This window comes from Carex rostrata, chromosome 16, assembly GCF_964058835.1.
Source record: "Carex rostrata chromosome 16, lpCarRost1.2, whole genome shotgun sequence".
NCBI classification, from domain to species: domain Eukaryota; kingdom Viridiplantae; phylum Streptophyta; class Magnoliopsida; order Poales; family Cyperaceae; genus Carex; species Carex rostrata.
The window spans coordinates 4,924,340-4,944,799 of NC_135933.1; the positions used below are offsets into that span (position 1 = coordinate 4,924,340).

General features: G+C 34.3%; 1 protein-coding gene and 1 pseudogene across 7 annotated transcripts; both read right to left on the reverse strand.

The window, feature by feature from the left end:
• Positions 1 to 924: 924 nt before the first annotated feature.
• Positions 925 to 11,668, reverse strand: LOC144567751 (ARM repeat superfamily protein). Of its 7 annotated transcripts, none has more exons than XM_078317919.1 (28): positions 11,372 to 11,668; positions 10,985 to 11,077; positions 10,324 to 10,499; positions 9,907 to 10,159; positions 9,125 to 9,192; positions 8,941 to 9,010; positions 8,492 to 8,821; positions 8,294 to 8,373; positions 8,168 to 8,219; positions 7,660 to 7,813; positions 7,398 to 7,485; positions 7,196 to 7,298; positions 7,023 to 7,110; positions 6,822 to 6,919; positions 6,171 to 6,356; positions 5,244 to 5,501; positions 5,055 to 5,150; positions 4,839 to 4,933; positions 4,485 to 4,548; positions 4,078 to 4,165; positions 3,931 to 3,998; positions 3,661 to 3,746; positions 3,365 to 3,446; positions 2,152 to 2,225; positions 1,953 to 2,059; positions 1,705 to 1,823; positions 1,516 to 1,593; positions 925 to 1,383 (listed from the first exon to the last, which is right to left on the reverse strand). In XM_078317919.1, exons 1-28 carry the CDS (start codon positions 11,543 to 11,545, stop codon positions 1,144 to 1,146), a joined length of 3,468 nt encoding a protein of 1,155 aa, XP_078174045.1. In that variant the 5' UTR covers positions 11,546 to 11,668; the 3' UTR covers positions 925 to 1,143. The 7 variants fall into 7 exon arrangements, with proteins under 7 accessions (XP_078174045.1, XP_078174044.1, XP_078174043.1 ...); XM_078317918.1 differs by having other exon boundaries at positions 3,365 to 3,449; positions 11,372 to 11,666; XM_078317917.1 differs by having other exon boundaries at positions 4,485 to 4,551; positions 11,372 to 11,666.
• A 3,024-nt stretch (positions 11,669 to 14,692) lies between these two features.
• On the reverse strand, positions 14,693 to 15,759 carry LOC144567486 (vacuolar iron transporter homolog 2 pseudogene; annotated as a pseudogene).
• Positions 15,760 to 20,460: the final 4,701 nt, after the last annotated feature.

A 20,460-nucleotide genomic window follows, 5' to 3' on the forward strand; every position in this document is an offset into this window, starting at 1 on the left:
AAAAAAAAAAAAAACAGTAAAAAAAACACAAAAAAAATCCGTACCCGTTATCCGAGACGGGCACGGGTATGAAACGGGTAGGGTACAGTTTTAAAAAAAAATACCCGTCCTACCCGTACCCGTTCTACCCGACTACCCGTCCCGGATTTACCCGAGGTATCCGTACCCTACCCGACAGCACAACACTATGTAAAGGTATTAGAATCTTCTCCGCTGTTGATTTAAAAAGTGCTTCTTGAAGATTTACTGCTTCTTGGAGATTTACTTTGTACAAATCTCCGAGGAAGCGTCTTGGAGATTTACTTGGCACAAATCTCCGAGGAAACGTTTTGTCACTATTTGATACTTGGGGATACATTGTGTAGTTTAGTAACAAGATGCAGATCTGGTACCAGGTATGTTTAGTTCCTTTTTCCTATGTGGGATATAGTTGAGGGTACAGTCATACAGCTTTTACAACTATTTCCTTGAGACATTTGTAACCGGTACTTATGTTTAATGTAAATTGGGCAATTGGCGCTTAGAAATTTTATTAAAAATAAAAAGCTATTTCTTCTCTGCCAAGAACTATTATCATTCCTCTTATTCTTATTTTCATTGTTCGACCTTTTCCCATTACTAGTGAAGAGATGATAAATTCACTTGCAATCTTCTTGACAACACATCACACATCATAATGACAATAATTAATCAGTAATCTTAATCTATGCGATGAACAATGATTGTGCACTAAAAAGTATAAAATTTGTAGATTTAGTATGAACTCAATACTTCGGACTCAGCTGCTAGTTGCACTTGTAATTTTCGGTGTACAAATACTCGTGATATAGAACAATACCATTCAGATTTTAGAACCTAAAATATTAATGCACCAAAAGGTGCCATGATGCGTTACAAAATAGAATATTACATACGTGTTGATCATTCTCATCCTAAAATAAAACTTGCTCATTTAATATTTTTACTTTAACTTAGACCTAAGTCCATTTCACTACAGATATTTGTCCATTGCAACATAAAACAAAAATATATTTACATAATACATTTCCAAAGCAGCAACTTATTGAACTAATGGGACATGAATGAAATGCTAAAAGAAAAGAAAAGAAAAAATCAAAATTATACAATGTACACGAGTCCCCATTAATGCAAACTGGTAACCAACTTGTCAAACCTGTTTGCAACAATTTGATGTCTTGAGCTCTCATACAGATCGTACAGTGCCTCCAGAGCTTTTAATAATATATTTTTGTTTGCAACGTGCAAAGGTGCCCCCTCATCTCTCTCCTCAGAACTGTTGTCGTTGCTTGAAGAAGGCTGATTTATATCATTTTTGAAGGATGAGCATAAAGGCTTTAACCAATCTTCTAGAAAAGTTGCTTTCTGAGAAGAAAATGAAACAAAAGAAAGCATATTTAATCAAATTGTTCTCAAACCATAACTTCATCATTGTTCCATAGGCATCTTGCCGAGGAATTATAAAATAATCTGTAGAAAACTATGCTTTGTACACACCTTGACCAGAAAATCTTTGAGAGATTGTTCTTCTTCACATGATATAAGTGCAATCAAGTGTAAGGCAGTAAATGCAATCTATAGGCACAAAGAATTTCAAAATTCTGATTATTATCATTAGAAAGAGAATAAGAACAAGAAAAAAAATAGTAATTATCGTAATCGGTATATTAGATAATAAAAATGGACCTGCTTTTCAAGGTTGTCCTTGTATTTGTAACTAGATGGATTAGATAAACTGTCAGAACTCAATGACTCCAGAACTTGCACTATTCCTTGTACCACATCAGAAAACGAGCTCCCGTAATCTATCATTGCAAAAACAAAACATAAGCACTGTCAACCTTGAAAAGTTTTATGTCTTGAATGTTGGTTAAGGATGCAGTGTCTATATGATAAAGATTGTATAGAAACATGCACACAGTCAAAAGACTAACCAATCCTGGAAGTAGGAACAGCTAAAGCAACAGCTGAGTGTATCCTAATCTTATAATTAGTAGAGTCACGGATCAGTAACAGAAGAATACGAAAGACGGTTGGTGCCCTGCCAGAAATAATTAATTGTCTTAGCTATTAGAAGTTATCATTTCTTATAACCTTTCTATAAAAGAACACAATATAGATAGAAAAGTTTACCAAGACATAGATTGCAAGTTTAATGTGTCATTCATAAACAAATTGCTCAATGCATGACATACATTCCACTGGACCTAGATAGACAAAGAGGTTAATAATAATATACAAAATTTATAGATAAAAAAACATTTCTCATCACAGCTTGACAAGTATTTTGGCGATGTCAAGAAAATCCAAACATCCCAAAACATCTTCTGCCATAGTGTAACAAACACGCGTCACAATAAAACAAAAAGAGAAGCAAGATGGAATCACCTCAAAAGTTCCCCGATAGCATGTTTAATAAAAACATCATTTAAATTTGCATTTTCTGTTTTTCAGAAAATATGAACTTCGCAGTTATAAATAATACAAAAAGTAACCATATGTGTAATCATAAGCTCGTAACCTACCCGATCTATCAGTAAGCCATCTTAGCAAGACCCATTACTAGCATTTTTCCTTCCCCCAAGAAACCAGATTGATTTCTAAGAAAATTCAATTTAATTCATGTATTTAAATGTGAAATAGGAACTACAAACAAAATGTATATTTTCACTGCCTGGCTGGACAGCACCCCTGTCCTCCCAATACCTTCTTGCAGCTGGATATTTCTGATTTTGCACTTTCACTAGTCCTTGCCAAAGCATATACCTAAACCAGGCTTGCCATTCTATAACTAAGGGAGCTGCTAACTTTTAATAGAAATAGAGGATACACTAGTCCACAATTACCAGTCTCAATCACGTATGAGCAAAGCTAATTTTATTTAGCTGTTAGAAACTAGAAATACTCTCAAAACACTTATAAATCTCTTATTGCTCAATTATGATTGACCCATTCATACAATACCAAGGACTGCCCAAGGATTTAGGATAAAGACCAAGCAATATTTTTGCTGAAATGGCTTCGAGAGATACTGAATATTCTATACGCACAATTGTTGTTGCTTTCACTGATAGCTATCATGCCATACTGAATATTCTATACGCACAATTGTTGTTGTTTTTCACTGATAGCTAAAATGCAAAATACAGATGCTGGATTTTTTACATGCATCAGAGAAACTGCATATAGAATTAATAGTTACTGAGCTTTTAGCAGTATTTTGTTTTTCCATTGTGTTTCCGTTTTGCAAAATCTTCACGCAGTGCACGGATAAAGGTTACAAGGTGACAAGGTCTTACAAAGATAAAAAAAAATAGAGGTATTTCACAAGCCTCGAAAAGAATACCTTTACATTTCCAGTTGTGACACACGAGAGAAAGGTTTGCACCATTTTTTCCAGCCAGTTAGTATCTCCATTACTAGAAAAACTGCTTTAGAAAAGTAAAATAAATAGAAGTACAATAAAAGAAGACGGTCCCTCAGACCTGACTGCAATGTGTCTTTGATTTTTTATTTTCAAATATTGTTGGTGGAATTTAGGTTTCCAACATTCATTTATGCCTCCAGCTAAAAGGATATTAAACACCACCAAGTCGGGGTAAGAATTAAAAACTATTACAGATAAGTATGATAGAAAGGTACCTCAGTTCATTATGTGCGCGAGAGGGATCATCAAATCTGATAAACCTGGAGAGATAACCAAGAGCTCGTACAGCATTTGATTTTATCTGATAAAAGATGAAATTCAAAACTATATCAGATTTTCAAATTCCTAAAAACACGTGCTAACAACTGTAGTATGTCATATCTTTACATTTCGAGTTGCATTTAATTCAGTTCATTTATTTTCTCTCTTCTTTTAAATTTTTAACAAAAATACCATGGCAATCATTGTTCACAAGTAAAGCATACCTTGTCACCATCCTTGGCCAATCTCAATGCACTTTCCACTAACAAGATGGTAGGCTTAACTATTTCACCTAAAAATTAAAATAGGTATGGAGTAAAATATTCAGCTACGTTTACTAGTATAATTATGCAAAAGATGATTACTCTTACAAGGCAAATCTTCTCTAGGGAACTCAGCTGCTCTTAAGCGAATAGAATCACAAATATTTGCCAGGGCCCAGGAAGCAGTAATGCGAATCTGAATAAAATTTTAAACTGAATAAATAAATAAATACCTACAGAAACAATATATCAAATTTGTTAAACTCTTCAGAAGAGCCATATTGGGTTGCATTCAAATTATACCGGGGCCATTGAAAAACTTTTAGCAGTCTATGGTACCGAAATATTGCATTAAGAGTCGAACTATCAATGTATCCCTGTTTTGGGTAGATTTTCTTTTTCTTTTTTCCCTGCCGTTTTTTCTATACTTCCATGTATACATTTTTTTTTATCTATGAGAGCCTTACCAGCTACTGCAATTGAAAAGTACAGATATAAGGGACTATAGATAATACCGAGGCTAACTGACTCCGCGTGTTCAACTCAACTGCATGAATAAAATCACAGAGCACACTTGAACTGCTAAAAAAATTAAATGGTTAATCATAGGATAAAGGTATTAACAATTTGTAGTCGCTATAAAAATAACTAGTGCATAACCCTTTAATATCAAAAACTAAGCTCTAGATGCGAAACTATCCATTTTTTTGACTAATTTTGTACAATCTAATATTTTTTTCCCGTCTTCCTAATCCCATGACTGCTTAGCACCTATGGATAAATAGCTATTGAAAATTATGAAGGTCATCTCATTCCTTTTGGTTTTGCAATGGCAGAATTTCATGGAAAACACCAGACAAAAAATATACTTGGAAATCACTGGCGGAAAAGATGATATAATTCCAATAGCACGGCAAGCAGCCGATCTGAGGGGAGGTATTGCTTCTTTTGTTGCAGCTCCAATCTACCAGTGAACAGAAAGTTAACAAGTATATTAAAATGTGCCACTGATACAGTTCAATTAATAAAAAGTTCTGGAAAATAGTGACATATGCCAGCAGTGAAAGAAACCAAAAAATAATTACAGATGAAGAAATCACAAACTCCTGCTTCTGTCTTGACAATGAAGAGAAAACAGCTGAAGTCATGCCAGCAAAACATGTAACAGCTGCAGCCTTGACCTAAAACAAATTAATTATGTTCACTTAATTGATACCATTTGAACATAACCATAAAAAAAATAATCCAAGATAAAAAAATTCAGAAGTAATTACTGCTGGAGAAGAATGAGACAAAGCAACTGGCAGATGCCTTTCAATAGCCTCATTCCACAATGCAGCACCAAAGGAATTGTCAACATCAGATTGACTATTTGAGGTATCCAGGCCTTGTTGGAGTTCAAAACATGGAGCAGATGAGACCCGTTTCGTACGGGTCTTATCTGAAACTTGTTGGATGTCCATTAGCCTGAACTCCAAGCGGTCATCTGCCCCTTGAAACCCAGATGCTGCTCTGAGGCACTCATCCATAACCTGCGTTAAAAGTCATATTCAAAATTACAAAGAAAAGAAAAGTCCAAAGAAATTCATGATATTAACTTTGAAGACTTGATTAAATTGAACATAGCTTCCCCAGACACAATCAAGGTAATCTCTCTTTACCCGCCATCAGTAAGCAAGTGTGCATTTTTTATTTTCTTTTGCAATACAACCAAGCATTCTATCTCAATTACATGTAATTTTTGGGATATTTTCTGATCATTAAAAATATGTTCATTAAGAACAACTAAATTGCCTTAAATTTTCAACTTGACTAGAACCAAAGTGCTTTATAAGCTGCTGCTTACAAAAAAAAAGTTCCTTATTAGTAGGGCCAAAATTGTCAACATTTAACAGCATTTGCCCATAATATCATATTGTAAAAGTTAAATGCAATTTGCAAAATATCTCAAAAATTTGGGTGTCATACAAATATTACAAATATTGGTGCTATCTGTGTAATGGCAAACATTAGGTCCAATTAAAAAGTGATAAAAAAAAGTAACGGTTTTATTTGGAATTAATTTTGTCTTTGAAAAGGATGTATTTTTCCTCCACAAACAGAAGTTATTTATTTTCTTTGTCATTGTTTTCTTCACCAAATTACCACAAACAGAACCAGTATAATTTTAGCTTCCCAACAAAAAAAGGAAAATATATTACCTTAATGACAGATGCAACGCATCTCTCAAAAGTAGGAAGTGCATTTTTGTCAGCATCTCCTTTAGAGCGATAAGACATAGATTCATCAAAATTTCTCATCTGTAACAACTCATGAACGACATTTGAGACTCGTTCCCATGCTGCACGAACTGTGCTCGGATAATTGTGATATATTGCCTTCAATACCTAGTCAACCAAAAAATTACAACAAAAGAGAATAAATAAATTAGACTATTAGTTCAACTTTTCTGCCAAAATAACCTACCTAACAAAAGACATTTTCATCTGAACCCTGGAAAAAAAAAATCAAAACATCACGCACAGCCCTGAAGATGAGCAATATCATGCATCTTGTTAGTGAATCTTATTTACCTTCACTTTCTCATTTTTAATATACAAATTGTTCCTCCCTAAATAGAACTACCTTCACTTTCTCATTTTTCTTCAGTTTTTTCTCGATGAAACACTTATAGTATAATTACCAGTTTGTTGCATAAAAGTCCTACAGTTTTTTCTTCAATTTTTTTCTCAATGAAACTCTTATATTGTTCAGTTGTTATTCTTATCTTGTTTTATTGCTATTGCTATTAATTATTATCATTGTTACTGTTTGCTTTGATACGTGATCAATCAGAGAGAGAGAGAGATAACCTGGAGAGCTTCACACTTTATACTTAGATGCATATCTTTCTCTAAGCAAGTAAATAGCATAGTAAATATACTTAATTCCCCTTCAACTTGTACAAGGCCTGATAAAAATCATGTGATTGTGTCATTGCAAATAGTACAAACAAAGAGTATATTTACATCAAAAATGCTTTCTAATGAAAGAATGAGAGAACAAAGCCTTACCTTGTAAACCGCCTTCTAGTAACTTCAATGCATCAACTGAAGGTGGTGACTTCGAAAATGCCATCTCCAAGCAACTAAGCACATTCACCTAATCAATTGGGTACAACCAATAAGCTGATTAATATCAATTCATAATAAGTTATAATGTTAAGGAGACTAAAAAAGATGCTAACCACAAGACCATAATGTTCATTCTTAAGCACATCATTCCTCGAAATACGATCACAAAGAGAGGAAACAACTGTTGGCAACAACTCACCAGGCATTCTACCATATCTGTTAGTTTATACATATAAAATAGAGAAAATAATCAGTTTGCACTGTCAAACATGAAAACTCGGTAACACAGAAGCTGAAAAATATAAAGGAACATACGGTGTGACTGATATTAAGATAACCAGAAGCTTGTACAATGAGGCTAACAATGTAGTATGGGTTTCCCGCTGTATCAAGTATAACACACCTGTCAGACAAGACAACTATAATCATGAGACTGCCCTTCAGCCGGACATATGACATAAACTAGCAAATTCTCCATGTCCCCTTTGTTGCTCTTCTTTTCAATAGTTTTTTTGATAGAAATTATTTTCATAAGTTGCTGAGCAAGAGCCAGATGATTCAAGTAATGATAGCATACCAGTGTGCAATTGCATAAGAATTCTGCCAAGGGAGCTAGAAAGAGTTGTGAAAGAGCCAGGTTTGGATGATTCCTTGTACTCTGCAACTTGTGAGAGCACTAGAGCCTGTCCCTCTAACATAGTAACAATAGCTGATATTGCTTCAACCCGTACCTAAATAGAAATGGAAGGAAATATTACAGAAATATGCTTACAGTGTATTCTGGTACACTCAATAGTTCCCTAAGATACCTGATTCCAATTTTCTTTTATTCTGTTTTTTTTTTTCTTTTGTCAAGATTTGTTGATTCCAAAAAACTAATTTCGCATGTATTCAAAGGAAAACAGTGATTTTCAGCAAAGCTTAGATAAAGAGTAAGCAAGTGGTACAGATTGATATTATGCCCAGTCTTACCCAAGAATATATATGAATATATAAACCATACTGACTTTAAGGATTGAATTTGTTGGTTAAAATACAAATAAGTAACAGAGCAATGTGATTAAAAGGACAATAACTGAATGTACCTTAACTATAGGATCAAAAATTAGTGATGTCATTAGAGTTGCTTGATTCTTCCTGTAAAGAGGAAACAAATTGTTGAATGCAAAGAGAGAAGAATTCTCAGAATTTAAAACAAATCTTTTAAATACCTAGGTTGAAGTACATCATTCTCAGGCAACAGCAAGGGCCAAAATGAAGTGAGAGACTTCGCATCAGCGTGGCAGAGATCCTTAAGATCAAGGAAAAGAAAAAGAATTAGCAAAACCTCGGCTACTATCCCAATGAATGTCATTTAGCATTCTGAACATATCAGAGATACGTTATAAACTTCTATCCCAAGCACAAACCTGTATGCAATAAATGGCGTTTAACCTAGTTTTCGAGCTCCTGTAACGGTCACTGCCTTTTGCATATCCATCCGTATCACTATGATCTGAGTCTGACGAAGAAAAATCATATCTTGAACTAGACTCCGAATCTGACGAATTGTTATTCCTAAATGCCTCTTTTCTCCTCAAGTGAGGTGGCTTATAGGAAGTACTAGTGGTTTTACTAGTCGGCCCCAACTTCACTGGCAAGGATGAAGACCGACTCTCCTTTGACTTGGTGGTAGTTGTACTAACGGCTGAGACACCATACATGAAGAATAGTGGGAGTGCTGGCACAAAACCTGCCATCTTAAAATTTAATAGGACAATATTAACTGCCTGAATGAAGAAAGTACACCCTGTGGTTGACAAGTACAGAATAAAAATTCTCTGTGGTTGACAAATTAGGAGATCAACTTGGCACTCACATGACTAGCTAGAGGGCCCTTAGGATCTGATAGAACCAAGTGCAGACAATAAAGAAATGCGCTTAAGAATCTACAAAACATGTTAATAGCAACAAGTACATAAACATCAGCACTTGGCATTTTGAGTGCAAAAAATAACATATCTTTTTAGTAATTAATTAATAGATCAAATCATAGGAGTTACCTTGACATGATATTATCCTCTAGCAAAAGGTTATTCGATGCAAGAAAGTCTATCACCTTTCTCAAAAGCTAAATTAAAAGGAAGAACATTAAGCAGCATAGAGCTAACAACATAGGAATCATTTCAGTTTTATTCCCTTTATAGGACTGCAATATGAGAGATCAGAAAAGCACCAACAAATCAACTATCAGGTACCAAAAATTGGTAATAATTTGAAGGTGATAAAAATATAATTACTACCTAGCTTGCCTCTTACAATAACTGTGCGATGCATTTTACTGAGATAGTTGATATGGGGAAGATCATTTCACAAAGAAGGCATGACTGAGAAATATTATGTTATAGTTGAAGGAGGGGCTTGAGGATAGGTCTCCTGATGAGAAATTGAGAAGAGTTCTTTTTAAATTTCCTATGTCAATACAAAAAGCCCTTTTCGTGTTCCTTTGTGGTGGATATAGGGTTAGAAAAAAAGATTGAGTCGATGATGGTTGTTTTACTGAGACTGGTAGCAACTTCCCTTCTTCTCATGTCAATTCAATTATGAAAGGTTTAAATAGGGCAGTCAGAGGCCAAGCAAGTGAACTTATACTAGCAGAGCATGGCAGGGGTATGTAAGTGTTTTCATTAGGGTTTCTTCTTTGACAGTGTTGTTGCTTTGAGATACAGGTTACTATTTTGTTATTGTCAATGTGGTTTTTCAATAGTGAAACTGGTTGTACCAGTGCATACACTTCATTTTAAAAACTATATATATAATTAACACCACATAAGACAAAACAAACCTCAATTATAGATTGCCACAAATCAGCTGATATGGTCGATCCAATTAGTGCTAGCACCTTTCCCAAATTAAAAAATGCAGTAGTTTGCATATCCCACAAGCCAGAATGCTTTAAATTTACAAACCCGGGATCACCAGATCGATTTATATTGAGTAGCTCAACATGCAAGAATGATATAATGGACAGGAGAACTCCAATTAACTGCAAATTCTCTGATAAAGAGGCATTTCTCTCATAGGCCTTGACGATGGCACTGAAGAGACAGGAAAAAAAAATAATCTTCATATCTAAATTCTAATATTCTTTCCTAATACTTGACTAAAGGAAGCAACTGTGTTCAGTCAATTTTTTTCAACAAAACCATAGTACATCCTGAAATTAAATGAAATAACCACCTCACAGTGAATCTGAGCTAACCTTATAATGACTAAGGAGTCAGTTGCTGTACCAAATGTACCGGATCCAACAATGGAAGTACCCTTCCATGAAGAATTTTTATTTAGACATGCAAAGCTTGCTTCTAGAAAGTTCAGTAGGGTACTCCGAGAAGGTGTATTGATGTCTAGGCAAACTTTGGACATTGTGCTATGAATCTGCACAATAATTACCCAAAAGATAAACATTTAAGAAAGGGCAACAGATAAAACTAAAATAGTGAAGATAAGAAGCTTAAGCTCACCAAGAGGGCTTATGAGCTTAACCTCAAAAAACATCAGATTGGCTTCAAATGACAAGTTCAAACTATTTATCTTGAAACCGGTGAGCCAAGCAATTATGCTTCAAACTTTTCACCTTTTGAGTTTGTTTTACTTTAATATAGATCAAAAGGTCAAAATGAAGGCACCAAACCACCAACTCACAATGCCTCAATCTTACAAAATGAACTCAAAATTAATAAATTTGAGATGTAAACTCTTGGCTTATCAAGTAGATCAAAATCTATGGTTTAAAATTGTTGTTTGAGCCCAAATTGACAGTTTTTGAAGTTAAGCTCATAAACCCATTGGTGATCTTAAGCTCATACTAGCTTTACTCAAACTATCGTAAAGAAATTCAAATATAAAATATTTATTTTTACCAAATGCAAGATGAAAAGTAATGCACTCTCAGAATCTTCGCACTTTGAGACTGAAATTCCCAACTCGGTGAGAAACACCACATCTGACATCACCTGGAACAATGTTGAAGCACCATTTTTCAATCTGTACCAGCTATGTTAGTGAAGCAAATACCAGTATTCCAGTGATATAGTGATCAAGTAAATCATTACATTTGTTCTTTCGTGTTTGAGAGAGGTGCTCGGTTGAGCTTATTTGCATAATACAACTGAACTAGCGCATGTGCACTCCCTAATGCTCTGATTGATCAGTCTAAACAGTCATCTGAGTCTTAATTAAGGTTTAAACCAACCTGACAAACTAGCAACAGGGAGATCTAATTTTAAAAGAGTTGTAGTAAGGATGACCTCGTGAGGGGGGAGGAGAGCGGCGGCGGAGATGAGAGAGTTGGACGGAGCGGAGAGGAGGAGGCGGCAGAGGAGGGATAGGAGCGCCGATGGCTCCGGCGAAGCTAGGGTTTCGTCACGCAATGTCAGAAACGTTGTTCGCCATAGCCTCGTACCAGATGAGGCCGACGACATCTCAGCTAATGGCGCAGCCAAAACGCAAAATCCTCGAATCCCGATTTCTCGAGGGAATAATGAGATGGGAGTTCGCGGGGAAGCAGAAAATAAGACTGACGTGCCTGCTCGATTGATCCCTTCCTCCTTAAGATTCTTAAGCTTTTAATCCATCTTACTCCAGCCGAACGTCTCTTTTAGTCGGAAGTATCCCTCCTTAGACTCGCTCTTAATCCTGCCTATTTTTTTTGGACGATTTTACCCCCTTCCAGCTGACCTCCTTGAGACCCATTTAATAGATTTTTTTTATAAAACATAATTAGAAAAAAAAATTTATCAAACCAGCATGCTTATTTTATTTTATTTACAAAAACAACAAAAATCGAACAGCTAATTCAGTCCCGCAATTTTTTTTTAGATCAAATTGGCAATTCGATCCCCACTTATTTCATACATTTTCATACTAAACGATGTGGCCATTAGTGTAAATGCCAATTTTATTTTGGGACCGAAATGCCAATTCGGTCCCCAGTGTTTTTTCAGCTGGGGCCAAATTGGCATTTCAGTCCCATATTTATTTTTTTCTTTTATAAATACCCTTCTTCTATAATTGCCATGATCTTTGAATAATCATAGATAATTTCAATGATAATTTCAATAATTGTCATGACCGAAAGGACATATATTGAACAATGATAGATAATTTTAATGATCTTTGAATAATAACTGAAACTGTAATCCATTAAAAAAAAAGCAAATGCACAAAATAAATAGTAAATGTATTTTAAAATAATTATATGGATAATTCTTGAATAATCTCTTAGGCTTTTGAAAAATACTAATACTGATCATTGTATGTCTACCGTTGATAGAAAACCTAAACTGAATTTTTGAAGCACTAAACGATATTTTTTTTTGCAATTCTGATTCCGTCGGGTGCCCAGGGGAATTGGGGTCATACGCGCAAATCCAACTTTCCTAGCCAAAGTTATGGATGTTTAAAGTTTTTTCAAAAAAAAAGAAACGATGCTTCCATGCAAAAAACACTGATAACGTACCGATGCTTTATGTCCGGCTTAACGACGGCAAAAGTGCATTGATGTTTTATTGCAAAACATCGATGACGCGCCCATACTCTCTAAATGGCCATAATTTTAAAATTCATTTATTATTTATTGTGTGTGTTTGCTTATTTTTTTAATAGATTACGGTTTCATTTATTATTCAAAGATCATTGAAATTATCTATGATTGTTCTATGTGTATTTTAAATTTTATAATTTGTATTTTAAGTTAGATATTAATAAAAATGTCAGTAAATTACTCCACATGCAAACTAAAAAATTATACAATTAATAATTACACTACAAAAAACTAAATTACACTAAACAAAAACCTAAATCACAGTTTTTCCAACACGCGGTCACAGAAAATCCGAAACCACAAGGACCGAATTGCCAATTCGGTCCAGGGTGTTTTCAGATTTTCTGTGGCCACGTGTTGGAAAAACTATGAAATATGTGTGGACCGAATTGATATTTCGGTCCCAAAAAAGAAAAAAATTCAGGACCAAATTGGCTGTTCGATTTTTGTGGTTTTTGTAAAAAAAAAAAAAAGTAATCATATTGGTTTGATAAAAATGAATTTTCTAATTATGGTTTATAAAAAAAATTATTTTAAATCCATTTTCATTTTATGTTTCCACTTCTCATGTAAAGGCAAAACAGAGGAGAAAGACGGAAGCAGAAGAGTGACATTTATTTGCTTCATAATCGAAAATTTTGAGGGAAAAGAGAGGAGAGACAAGATAAATTTTATGTATAAAATTATAGATTCTATCATCTTTGAATAAACGTAGAAGCGAACTTTGTGATGATGCTCCCTCCTCTCCCTTCCCTTTACACAACGAATTCTGGAGGATGGCGTAAGGAACTCTTTCCTAGATGCAGGAATAGATGGTTCTAATTGCTCCTGCATACATACACTTTGGCAACTCTTCGGCGACAAACTCTCCAATCCGACACCACAAGCTAGTCCGTATCGACATACTCTAGCTCCATTGATACCCTTTTTCTGGCATGCAGGTGCCCCTCTCCTTAGGCTGTGCTCCACAAATTGAGAGTAAAACCTTATTAAAGGGAAGGGAAGGGAGGAGACAGGGTGAAAGCTCTCCTTCAAACAGTAATCTGTACACCCCGATTTGGGAAGTAACGATTTCGTCAAAACTGAACACGGAGCTCACCTTCGAACAGTGTTTTCTCCCCTCCGCTCCCTCTCCGATTCTCTCCTTCTGGAACAGTGTTTTCACCTCCGCGCAGTGATTTCGCCCTTCCTCTCCCTCCATGTACCCCCGTCTGGAGCACGCCCTTACTTCCATTGATACCTCTCGTGCTAGTACAATGCTGGAACTTAATTTTGTGAAATTCATACAATAATTGTATCTTTTTTGCTTTTCTTTAAAATGTAAATCATTGTACGTTGAACTATTTTGTCGATTTAAGCTGAATCTCAGGCTGGTACTAGACAGATATTCTAAAAACAATGCAAGCATGCAACACTACCACTTCGGGGTTTAATTAAATTGACAGATGAATGCAGTGTTTCTTTTTTCTCTTTTTGGGAAGAAATGTTATAGATTAATAGGTGAAATAATAATCGGAAACATTAACTATTCTAATCAAAATAATCACAATAACTGAGTCCCATATATATATAGCGTAGTAAATAAATAGTGGCCTCATATATATGTGGAAACCAAAAGGCGGGATAGAATGATCGATGGTGACCAACTCGGCGCAACTATATATATATAATAAGCACATGCATAAAATGGCATGAGCAACTAAATTTTTTTTTTAATGGGGTGAACTCTTGGTAATTAAGAACTATTCACATTTAAGGATTATGCGTTTTAATTAGATGGCAATTAACTATATATAAAATGATTTAAGAAAGTACTGTGATACTACATGTTTATTTTTTTCAAAAACAAAATACATATAAAAGCGAGAAAAAAGAATTAATAAGAAAAACAAACATATATAATCTCTTTAATTCTCTTGAAAATATATTATGACATGCTTTAGGAAACTACGAATTAAAGTGTGTTTTTACTTAAATATGACTTGGAAGTTTTAAATCAATATATATACCTGATCATTCGGCACAATAAATTAACTAGACAATTAATATGACATGCTTTAGGAATTAATCCTCCACCGACATGTTTTAATTTACACTTCTGCTTTCTGCTTTCCCGGAATTCTTGTCTTAATTTTAAATTTAAAAGAAATATACCCTTAAAATATCAATCATTATAACTTCCTTCAAAAGAAAAAGAAAAGAAAAGAAAAAACCTAGCTGTCGACTTTATTATGACATACCCATAAAATATATAAATCATATATATATTGTGACATGATTTATATATGAACCTAACATATGTTGGACTTTTAAATTATAGAAGAGCTCGACTCATGCAAAGCTAAGGCAAACAATCTTAGCACTCCAAATGATATGGCCATGGCTGCCCAACCCCCCAGCAAAACCCTAGCTGCCGACTTTTTCGCATTGGCGCCTCCCAAAATTGCCCCAGCTGCCCCAAAACCGGCCAATGCTAGAGTCGTCACGACACAAACAACCGCCAACCTGATCTCCCATGGCCGAATAAAGGCTCCAGACAGTAGAGGCAACAGTGCACCCGTTGCGAATGCCAGTGCTGAGGCTCCAGCTGCTTGTGCCGGGTTTGGCAAACTATCTTTCTCCTCCTTGGTCAACCCAGCCTCCTTGTCCTCCTTTTCTCTCTTAATCTGTGCCAGTTCAATATCGTGCTGTGCGTAAACTGAGACAAACTCGCCGATTGCCATGGAACATGCTCCTGCCACAAGGCCAGCCAGGCCCGAGACTATCATCGGTCTTGAAGAGCGGTTCACTGCTCCTACACCGAGCATAAGTGATGCAATGGAGACTAGGCCGTCATTGGCTCCTAGCACGGCTGCTCGTAGCCACTGTGCCCGTTCTGAGTAATTGATTTCCTTGGGGTTTTGTGATTCTTGGATTTGAGATTGTTGATGCTGTAGGGATGGAGGTGGGGAGTTTGAGTTATGGACTTGTGAAGCATTCATGTTGAAGGAGGCCATATTGTGGATTATATACTTTAAGAGGGGGAATGAAAAGATATGGGAAAATTAAAGGAGTGTGTTGAGCACGCGTTGCAGGAAGGATTTGAGGAGAGAGTCAGAGAGATGAGAAATATTAATTTGGTGAATGATAATTGGGGTAAGGGTTGGGTATATATACATGCGACTGAGGTTTACTTCTTATTCTTGAGAAAGACTTCTTTTAGGGGCCTTTTTTATTGTTGTAACAGCTCACAAAATTGGATCACAAAAGCTGGAACCGTTTCCCACAACTTTTAATGAAAAAGAAGAAGATAGTGGTCTTGAATTTTATATGGGCAAATACAACTCCCAAATATATGCATAGTATCACATGATCTGTCATCTGTGCTTAATTAATTCTCTCGAGTATTTGTTACTTGTGTAAACACGGAAAACAGTGCTTGTATATATTATTAATTGATTGTATTTTTTTTTTTTACTGTTGTTTAGATTTGAGAGACTATATATATGATGTTGTAAACATATGTACTTTTTTTTAATTTGATAGCCACTACTAAGTAATTTCAAAAAAAAGAGTTCGTATTGAGGTCGTCCATTAATATCCATATATAGGATAAGTTCAAACAGTTAAACTAGTTACAAAATTAAATTTGAATAAGTACAAATTTCGGATAAGTATAATATTGTATTAAAATTTATACATAATAATTATTAAAAAATAATAATACTACGAACTTAAAAAATAAAGAGGGAGGTAATATTACGGATCAACCTATATTATGGATTTATATTTTTATTTTGAAATTTAAATAGTCAATCCAAATGTTAAACATGATATCTCTATGAAAATGTATTTGCACACTAAATTTTATATTTTTTAGAATTATTTTACTAATTTTTAAGTAGGTAGAAAATCACTGCTTTTGGATAATTTTGAATTTTCTAATCAAGTGATTTTATACCAATCTAAAATTTAGTAAGTATATTTTTATGTGAAGATCACGATGAACATTATATGTAAACATCTAGATAGATATTGATAGGGCCATGTGCCGAATGCCCTTATAGAACCAACCTTGGGCCACAAATGAGAACTTGGGTTGAAAGCTACCTTAATGAGATCAACCCAAGGACAAACAAAAGGCCTAAGATGGAATAAATATAGGCGGCCTAGTTACACGGTCCAATCCGAGATGGGAGCATTCTGATTCAAGGCTTGGCCCAGAGTCAGCTTAGGATCCCTCTGACATTTCTGATAATGCGGAATGTCGAAGCTGGAGGAGGCTATTTAAGGTGAACAGTTTCATTGAATAGGGGGGCACTTTCACTACTTGAGACACAGCATAGGGTAGAGTTATAATGTCTCACAACTATTCTCAGGTTCCAAACCCCGACTTAGACACCCTCATGTTCCAAACCCTGACTTAAAAATCCTGGACCGTCTCCCCGAGACGGGCCGTAACACATACGTACACGCCCAGTCACAAAACCCATTACGAACCTCGAGTCTTACCTCGACATAGTCCGTATCAGGCATGATATCATGAATTAAATAATAAAATAAAATAATTTTATAAACATCTCATGTTATCCCGGGCAAATTGTAAAACAGTTCCTTAGGTACAATCAATTAATACCTCTCAAACGCCTCACATCATACCACCACAACATCAATCTTTAACTGCCTGAATGTGCCACTCTCTATTCCTTTCTTTTTACTTCTTTATATATATTTTTCTTTTCTTGGTGGTAGTTCTTTTATCTCTCTTATCTCCAACCCACAGATGGAGTTCCCAAATTAAAAGACCAAAAGATTCACCGTGTTTCCAGGTGCAAACGCACCAAGTCTAACATCGGAAAGCTCATAGTTTTATGAGGAGGGTTCAAATGCCTCCATCATGCTTCCATCTCTCTCTATTATTTTTAAAGTTCAAACAGTCGATCCGAACCGCTCAACCTAACCTCCATACTAAAATATGTTTGGAGACCAAATTTTATATTTTTAGGAATTTTTTTACTAATTTTTTAGATAGGTACAAAAATACTGTTTTTAGATGGTTCAGATTTACTGATTTTGTACCTATCTAAAAAAATAGTAAAAAAATTCCTAAAAATATAAAATTTGGTCTCCAAATATATTTTAGTATGGAGGTTAGGTTGAGCGGTTCGGATCAACTATTTGAACTTTAAAAATGATAAAGAGAGATGGAGGCATGATGGAGGCACAAAAACATGGAGACATTTGAACCCTCCTCTAGTTTTATAATGTGTTATTGTTTCTTTAATTATTCCATTACGTCTATAATGCTTCCCAGTGTTCTCATTCTTTTCGTTGTTCTTTTTTTTTCAACATATTCTGTTGACTACAAATGCAAATCTTTCAGCGCGTTGTGCTACTTTTTTTGAGCAAATTATTGGGCCAGTTGCTAAGTGTATCTTTTGAACATGTTTGTTGTCACATTTTAGAAAATTAAACAATCACATCATATTATTCTTATTGAGGAGGTCTGAAATGTCTCATTAATTTATCCTCCAATTATATTCAAATATTTTTATCTTCAATTTCAAGGTTCAAATAAACTATCCGAACCGCTCAATATAATATCGCATTAAACATGATAGGAGACCAAATTTTATATTTCAATATGTGGACCATCTAAAAACAATAATTTTGTATCTATCTTAAAAAATAGTAAATAATATTCAAAAAATATAAAATTTGATTGTAAGCACATTTTAATGTGTATATCATATTGAGCGGTTCATGTCTTTTATTTGAACTTTGAAATTGAATATAAAGATGTTGGGGTACGATTGGGACATTTGAACCCTCCTCTTATAATAAATACCAATGTTATCAGAACCGGACCGGACGTCGACCCGGTAAAGCTCTAGTTTGACGGTTCACTGGTCGGACCGATGGTTCAACCAGTTTGACTGCTGATTTTTTAAATACTTGCATATTTATTTATAAGATATAATTATTATTATAAATAATTATGTTTTATGTAATAAAATTTCTAATATACATATTAACAATGTACTATAAAAATAAATTTATATATTACAAATAATAATTGTTTATTAGAAAAATAATATATTTATTGTAGCTCAAATGTAGAACTCGTTCTTAGAATTAATAAAATAAAATATCATGAAATATTTTTTTTCATCAAAGAAATTTTATAGTTTTATACTTCATATTAAAATTGAATAACTGCATAGGAATTCTTTAGTTTTTATGATCAAGTGAACCTCTAATAATTCATATTAGAATTAATATTTTGTTTTTTTTTTTAAAAATATTACAACAAATATTGGATTATTCTCAAACACGTAATTATTTACAAAAATATATTACAAAACATAAATAACTACATAGAGTTAGCCACATAATAATACATATTATATTTCACTTTTTCTCCTAAAAAGTTGCTACATTTTGTTCTCAAAAGATGCTGCTTACTTTTTAAATTTGAGAATAGATGCATGGCTGTGGACACAAACCATAACAGACCTGGTTTTTTTTTTTGTTTTTATTCCCTTTTTTTTTATATAAAACTGACCGGTTTAATTAATTATAACCGGTTCTATTGCATATCCGATCCAAATAGCGAACCAAATTGTAAACCTGTCCGGTTCTGATTTATTCCGACTGAACCGGCCGGTCCGGTCTGGTTTTGATAACAGCGATAAATACTTATTTATCGCTTGGTAAATTAAATTTTAATATTCTTTCTTTGCTTGTAAATAAGCAAAGAAGATTCAATTTCAAATTACTGCATGTGTTGAAAATAAATGTGATCTCATAGGATAATTTTATCATTGACCAAGGGTCAAGATTAAATCAAACACAGTAGTATCAGATTTAGAAATAAAACCAACAGTACATTGATACACTAGTACTACTGCATACCAAAGTTAAAAATAGAAACTGGTACCATAAACGGCTACACAAAATTGAATCAAATACTTAATTTTATCTCCTCAGAAATTCATAAAATCAACAGAATCTTGATATCACTTCGTCTATTTCTTAATAAAAAAAATTATCATGCACCAGGGTTATGGATTTAACACGCCAGAAAAAATTTGATCGAGATGATGTCGGAATAATGGGTAAGCGAAATTTTACTTCAACTATTTGCAATTTAAATTTATTTAACTAGGAGTCTAGGACAGCACAAGAATCTAGATTCAAACACGTATCTCCAAGTTAAAGCACAGGAATCTATATTCAAACACGTGTCTCCAAGTTAACCGATCGAGTAAATTTGTCCAAGTTTTCGCCATTCAACTAATTCATGTTCGACATTCAATTGAGAATGAACATGGACACAGAAATTAAATTGAAAAATATTGTTCTCATGAAAAAAAAAATTCAGTTGAATTGAATTTTTTTTTCCCACGAAAACAATAACGCAGTCGAACAGAACCTTAATTTGATGCACACATTAAGAAAAGGTAAGAATCGGTAGTGGGTAGCCTGTTAGGATCGAGTTCTCATCCTCTCTCGTGCACTTGACACAATCGAACAGTTGGAAATCGTGTTCAAAATTTGCCACGCGACAGCAGAGTTGAAAAGGATAGGATCTCGCTCGTTATAATAGGGATTCGTATCCTCTGCATTACCACAAAAAAATGAATTTTTTAAGTTAATGTATATGGACCGTCCGATTCGTTTTAAAATTTGTAAAGAATATATCTACACTAATATCAAAAGACTTATGAATTATAGAATATGGTTGAATTTACTCTATTTAAAATCAAACGGTTGAGATGCATTGCCTCAAGAGATTCTTTTGAGTTAATGCAG